This window comes from Leiobunum rupestre, chromosome 1, assembly GCF_980474605.1.
Source record: "Leiobunum rupestre chromosome 1, qqLeiRupe1.1.hap1, whole genome shotgun sequence".
Taxonomy (NCBI): Eukaryota; Metazoa; Arthropoda; class Arachnida; order Opiliones; family Sclerosomatidae; genus Leiobunum; species Leiobunum rupestre.
In genome coordinates, this window is record NC_143384.1 from 65,923,924 (window position 1) to 65,930,870 (window position 6,947).

Genomic DNA, 6,947 nt, shown 5'->3' on the forward strand with positions numbered 1-6,947 from the left:
AAAATATTTAGATAATAAAATTTGTTTAAACCGTAATTTAGGTCCAGGCGTAGAAAAACTTGATAATTTGGCGAAAACTGTTATTTTAAATAAGTTGTTAAAAAAAGATTTTGACGGAGTTTATAAATACGATACCCCTGATGACGGACCAATAGTGCGTCCGAAACTAGTCGGGTTGTAAATATTAAAATTAGACACACAGACGGTCGTCTGTGTATAAATAGGTAGTCTCGAATTTAACATTAAAACCTCATCCTTCCCCCACAGTAACACTTTGGAAAAATTAACCCGTTTTTCCACCAAATGCTATGGGACTTTCTAATGGGCTTAACGCCATGGCATGTAACATTTTCCCTTTTTTAGACCTTTTTGTGGTGATAAGAACTTTGATAATAAGTTAACTAAAAAACTAAATAAGAACTATATAAAAACCTGTAGTGTTGTAAATAGATCAGTCTTCGACAAACTACTACTGTAGTAATGTACGTTTTTATTGCTTAATAATTAAAATTAGAAGTTATGTTTTAATTATGTCGTAATTATTTCCAACGCAACGCAAAATTTCCAACGCAACGCCTAATTCCCAACGCAACGTTCATTATCTACGTCAGTGCCGTCTTTCCCATTGGGCCCGTTGGGCCCTGGCCCAGGGCCCCGAGTTCAAGAGGGGCCCCATCAGGCCCAATACAAAACCCTTGAATATTAAAAATTTATCTTTGAAATAATGACTTTTTTGTATTTCACTCAGATGTTTTATGACGACGGGCGGACAGCGTCGCCGCATTTTTAGTCTAAGCTGATTTCTACCCTCGATAATTTGTTTTCCATCACCAACATTTTTTCGGACACAGCCTATTTTTATATATTAGTAGGCCAAAATGATTTGAATTAGCTGTTCAACTGAAACGTTTCTCTAAGTAAGTTTAATCAGATAGAAGGTCTCTGGTTTAATAGCATTATGGACAGGGTGGGAAATAAGGATTTTTTTGAAAGTGGACAGGTGACCAGTGACCCACCTGGCCTAGAATAAATAAACAGGACCACGACCAGTGCACGTCGTCTGCTACATTAGAATAGTGTGTTTTAACTCGTAACTGTTTTTAATAGCTTGAATTATTGGGCTGTGCGAGTACTCGAACATCATCGATTACTTGAACTGGACCTCGAATAAGTAATTGGAAAATACTCGTCGATTATCGAGTACCAAAAATTGCATAGTATAAGAATAAGGACTGAGTACATTCGACGTTAAATTATCGGAAATCAATCCAAGGTCATCAACGAACAACGCTACGAAATCCGACGATTAAGACGATGGAAAATCTAAAAGGGAAGCGAACAGCGTACCGATCTGCGGTTACAAAGATCTCGAATCTCATCGAAGCTGAACTTGCGAAGAGAGAAGTAAATGGAACAGAACTAGAAAGCCTCGTTCTAAAGCTAAGTACGAAAGCTGAGGCGTTAAAAAAAATCGACAGCGATTACGAAGAGTACCTGCAGACGGAAGACGAAATGGAAGAAGAAACCGCTTACGCATTAGAAATTCAAGATAAAACAATTCACTGGACGAATCTCGCTAACCAGAAGATCAACGCTTACAGACGGAGATTCCCAGGCTACACGAACAACAGTGACGATAACCGATTTAGAGGTACGCCAGCGCCACCAGTGATGGCCAATTTACCTAAACTGAATATCGAGAAATTCTACGGGGACATTCATAATTGGAAAACCTTTTGGTCATCATTCGAGGTATCCATTCACGAAAACTATTGCCTAGCTGAAGTTGACAAGTTCAGCTATCTCAAGTCTTATCTTAGTCGATCAACAGCCGAAGTCATAGCTGGTTTTAAAATAACACCCAAAAATTACGTCTCAGCGATAGCGCTTCTCAAAGAGAGGTACGACAGAAAGAAGACTCTGGTGGACGCTGAAAATGATGCCGGTCAAGAGGTCCTCCGATATAATTGGACTAAGGAAGTTCTACGATACGTGTAAGACTGAAGTACGAAATTTGCAGAGTCTGGGAGTCGATTCAGATCAGTATAGTGCCATTCTTTGTCCTATCATATTACGATTACTTCCCAAGAAGTTGAGAGTGGAGCCCAATAAACAGTCAAGGGACTGGGATCTTCAAAAAATTCTGGACTTCATTCAGAGAGAGGTAGAAAGCGGCGAAGAAGCTGAAATTTACGACTGTGTATCAGAGGCTCAAGACAACGAAACGAAAAGACGCTTCAAGAGTAACGTATACGATAATTCTCATAATACTAATAAATATGGAAAGTTTTCTTCAGCTGCAGCGTTAACTACGACCAGTGGGGGAACCTGTCCTTTCTGTGATAAATATGGTCACAGCCCCGAGGATTGTAAAGAGGTCATAGAAATATCCGAAAGGAAGGAAGTCCTTAAAAAGAAATCCCTCTGTTTCAAATGCGTAACTGGACATCATCGGGCAAGGAACTGTAAAATAAAGCTGTCCTGTAAGAAATGTACTTTCCGACATCACGAGGCTGTGTGCCAAGACTACGACAACTTTTCAAAATCGAAGACCAACACTGAGCTAAAGTACGCCGCCGTAACGACAGTGGTACCTAGAGACATTGGACAACGGGTTATACTCTTGCAGACAGCCCGAGCAGATATCGAGGGGTCCAAAGGTAGTACTTTAATCCGCTGTTTACTTGATACAGGCAGCCAGCGTACCTTCATACGCAAGGATATTTTCCGGAAACTGGGGCTGCAGTCTGTTGGAGAAGTCTTTGGCAAAAATAGACCCGAAGAAACTACGTATCCTCGAGTCAAGTTTACCTTAAAAAATCTGGTAAATAACAAAACTATTACACTTGAAGCTTTATAGTCTAACGAAATAAGCACGGCTACTATAAGAGTACCCGGGGATCAAATCAAACAATGCATTGGAGACGAAGATATTTTTCTAGCGGATGCCCTACCTTCGAAATTTCCCGATGGGAAGGACGATCTTACTCTGCTCGTTGGCTCTGATTTCTACTGGACCCTGGTTACTGGTAATATCAAACGAATTAACGAATCACTTGTAGCGTTGGAGACCTTTTTAGGATGGGTCGTTCAAGGTCCGAGTCTAGTAACCAGTATGCACGTCGGCATCAATCTTGCTGCAGTTGGGGTGAGCGTTGGTATGGCTGAAGAATACCAAGAAGTATCGGAACGTTTGAAATAATTTTGGGAGCTCGAATCTCTCGGGATAAAAGACGCCGATGGTTCGTTTCTATCTACCACTGAAGAAACTTTAGTTCAGCGCTTCGAAAAGACTATCCAGTTCAAAAACGGAAGATATGAAGTTCCACTTCCTTGGGTCGAAGATCGTGGTTATTTATCTAAAAACTAGAGTACTGCTCTTAATCGCTTACGTTCATTAATTAGACGTCTTCAGAAAAACCCTGCATTATATCAAGCCCATCAAGAGACTTTCCGTGAATACCAAGAAAATGGTGTAATCGAAGAAGTAGCCTCAGTTGACGCCGGAACTGGTGTTTATTATTTACCACACCAGCCCGTAATTAGAAGTGGACGAAGTACTACTAAGACTCGTATCGTCTTCGATGGCTCCTCTAAAGAAGTTGGTTTTCTCTCACTTAACCAATATGTTTAATATCTGGACCGAATTTGAACCCAGAGTTACTGAAGATCCTAATCCGATTTTGCTTGCATAACGTGGCGATTATGTCTGATGTTCAACAAGCGTTTTTACAGATTTCCTTGCGAAAAGAAGACCGTAATGCAGTGAGGTTTCCCTGGATCGAGAAATTAAACTCTCCAACAGAAGCACCCGAAATTCGAGAGTTCCAGTTTGCCCGAGTAGCCTTTGGCCTAACTTGCAGTCCATTTTTATTGGCAGCCACCATCCGCTATCACGTTAAAGAACATCTTGCTGAATACCCCGAAACTTGTAAACGACTTGATCAAGACTTATACGTGGATGATTTCAGAACAATTTTCGAACCTTGGCAACAAATGCTGTTTAATATAAAAAGGAAATCACCGCAAAGCAGTGTAGAAAAATCAAATTATACAGCTGAATTTAATTATGTTCAGCATAAAATAAACCATATTTAATATCATGGATTCGTCAAAGCAATTGAACGTTTGGAAGCAGCGTGTAGTTACCCTGCCAAATTAGCATATTGGTTGGAATCTTGGCATAGTCCTATAATTCTATTCAACTGGACTGTTACTACTAAATTTTAAAAATCTCAAATATCAAGATATATTACATTAACCCATGTGGCTGTGGGAATCAGAAAACTCATAAGAGCTTATGAAGCCAGTCTCTTGGTCGGAGTAGTGCCGAAATCTTTTCCAAGAGTCTGGAAAACGTTTCTCCAACAAAGTATTGGAGACATGACATTGTAGGGACAAGACAAAAATCTTGTAAAGTTCCGAAAAATATTGACGAATTCGTTCAAGTGTTTTTCTCTAGTTCCTCGAAGTACTTAGATCCTGATGGAAACTAACCAAATAAATTTTCAGCATTTATCTAAAGGCGTGACTAAATTCAAACGCTGTTGTTGTCCTTCAACTTCAAGTGGCACCATCACTTTTGGAATAGTCAACGTGAATGAACAAAAAAACTGTTCCTATAAAAAAGGTTACGAAATGTCTAGAGCTGGCTTACTACCCGAAGTACACTCACCATTTGAAAAAATCGCTTGACCCCTCTTTTAGTTTTTACTTAAATTAAGTTATTTCTTTCATGTGATCCGTATTTTAGTTTCCATATAAATCAAGGGTGTTTTCTCGTTTAATTTTTTTTCTACTAAGAAATTCAGGCTACCTTATAGGGAATTTTAAGGCAACTGAAAAGATTAGTGAAAACCAAGAAATTATTTTTGCCAGAAAATTTGCATAGATGTAGACTATGCACATATAAAATATGAATTTTCATTTTACAATTCCAAAAATGATCAGGATAAAGTTATTTAGAAATCACTGCGATGACGAGGAGGCATCAAAAATTTTAATTTAAAATAGGGATTTTGGATAATGCTCAATTTCATTCCATAACTAATTAATGTAGAACAAGATAACTAGCTGTATTCATAGAGTATGAACAGAAGAGGAGTAGCCGGTTTAGCCTTTACTAGTCCATTCTAAAATATCTCTTCAAATTTTTATTCTTCATGGAAGACTTTCTTATTGGTTAAAATAAATCGTCTGCTCCGAGTGTAGGCATTAGTTTTTAAGTTAAAGACGCTTTGTTAATAAAATGATTTTCTAAAGTGAATGTTAATCATTAATAATTAAAATATACGAATTTAGAATTATTTAAGAATTTAAAAAAGGCAAAACAGCGTTTCTTTAACAACAGTGAATTTTCTGTGATTATGGTCTACAAAGTAAACTATCAAAGGTAATGTGTTATCAATGTTTGCATTGCAAATTCTTAGTTTGTAACTAATATTGTTGTATTTCATTATTAGTTTTGAAAGATGTCATCTCCAAGGTACCGGTGCTGTTATGGATTATGTAACAGAAAAGGTCTAACCAACGCCAAACAAAAAACGTCACCTCAGGATGGTTTTGCTCGCTTTCCATCGCCCAAAACTGAAAGAGCAAAATGTGCAAAATGGATTTCTGCATGTGGCCGCTCTAATTTTTCAATTGCCGATGTTACTAAATCAAGTCAAATATGCTATCGTCACTTTAAAGGATTCCAAGGTCCGTCTTTTGAAAATCCAGACCCTATTCTGTTAGTTAGCGTTATGGATATTAATCTCTTGAACCCAGTGGATGAAAACTTAGTTTCTATGAATGATTTAAACCTAAGAAATATACCGTCTCAATTTGGTTGGGCAACAGAGCATTTTGAAAGCAGCGTGAAATTCAGTAAACTCACAAACTGATTGGCAATTTTAGATTGTACAATTACTAGTAGTAAGGAAGTTAAAATTGAAGTTATGGGTGAATGTATGGACATAGAGAGCATATGCCCCAATTTTCAACTTAACAAAAATGAAGACGTAACTTCGCTTTTATCTAAACTTGATAAATTTAACGTTTGCTCTGGAAATTCAGATACAGATTTTATTGAATCATTAAATAAACAACCAAGGCGAAAACAAATGAAAAAAGGAATATATTCCAAAAATATGCAAACAATTTTCAGTGAAAACTGTCACCGTTTAATACCAGCGAATAAAGCCAGATGTTACAACTGCACACGTTATCGAGGATGTCTTAGGAAAATGTGATTAGTTAAGATTCCTTCATCGAAGGATAAAAATAAAAAACAATTATTAATAAACATAAAGTATAAACTCTCAACCGTGATAAAACCAAACAAGCCATTTCCCAATTCAGAATAATTTGGCAAGATAAAATAAAAATGGAACCAACTGAATCGTTCAATTCCGTATTTATTCGACAGCAATTGCGTGCAATGCAAACATAAAATTTCGGTATGAGACGGGATAAGACCTTCTTAAAATGTATTAACTCTCAACCGTGATAAAACCAAACAAGCCATTTCCCAATTTAGAATAATTTGGCAAGATAAATTAAAAATGGAACCAACTGAATCGTTCAATTCCATATTTATTCGACAGCAATTGCGTGCAATGCAAACATCAACTTTCGGTATGAGACGGGATAAGACGTTCTTAAAATGGTGCAGTTATTTAAAAATGAATCAAAATCATCATATGAAGTCTTAAGAAAATCTGGGTGCATATATTTACCAAGCATTAGAACATTGTACCGAGATAGGCATGTTGTTAATTCAAGATCGGGGTTTCTTGAAGAAAAGTTTGCTGAAATGGTTAAGGAAACCAACATTGTTCAACGACCATATTGGGATCGGTATTTCGTTATATTATTGGATGAAATGAAAATTAAGGAAGGATTACTAACAGTATTAAAATTTCTTTTGCTCATTTCCCAACAACAGGAGTAAATAGCAAGAAGCC

The 6,947-nt window shown here is 37.2% G+C and overlaps 1 protein-coding gene across 1 annotated transcript; it reads left to right on the forward strand.

Annotated features, from left to right (window-relative positions):
• Window positions 1–1,314: 1,314 nt before the first annotated feature.
• LOC149966162 (uncharacterized) lies at window positions 1,315–3,202 on the forward strand. The gene is made up of 3 exons (XM_090167388.1): window positions 1,315–1,953; window positions 2,021–2,800; window positions 2,861–3,202. The coding sequence occupies exons 1-3, from the start codon at window positions 1,315–1,317 to the stop codon at window positions 3,200–3,202; spliced, it is 1,761 nt and encodes a 586-aa protein (XP_090023514.1).
• The last annotated feature ends 3,745 nt before the right edge of the window (window positions 3,203–6,947 follow it).

What these genes read in the sequence shown, in the direction of transcription:
- LOC149966162 (XM_090167388.1), top strand. Translation starts at nt 1,315, where the DNA reads ATGGAAAATCTAAAAGGGAAGCGAACAGCGTACCGATCTGCGGTTACA. An exon ending in AAAATGATGCCGGTCAAGAG is followed by an intron (nt 1,954 to 2,020) that starts GTCCTCCGATAT and finishes CGAAATTTGCAG; the next exon opens with AGTCTGGGAGTCGATTCAGA. An exon ending in AAGAAACTACGTATCCTCGA is followed by an intron (nt 2,801 to 2,860) that starts GTCAAGTTTACC and finishes GAAGCTTTATAG; the next exon opens with TCTAACGAAATAAGCACGGC.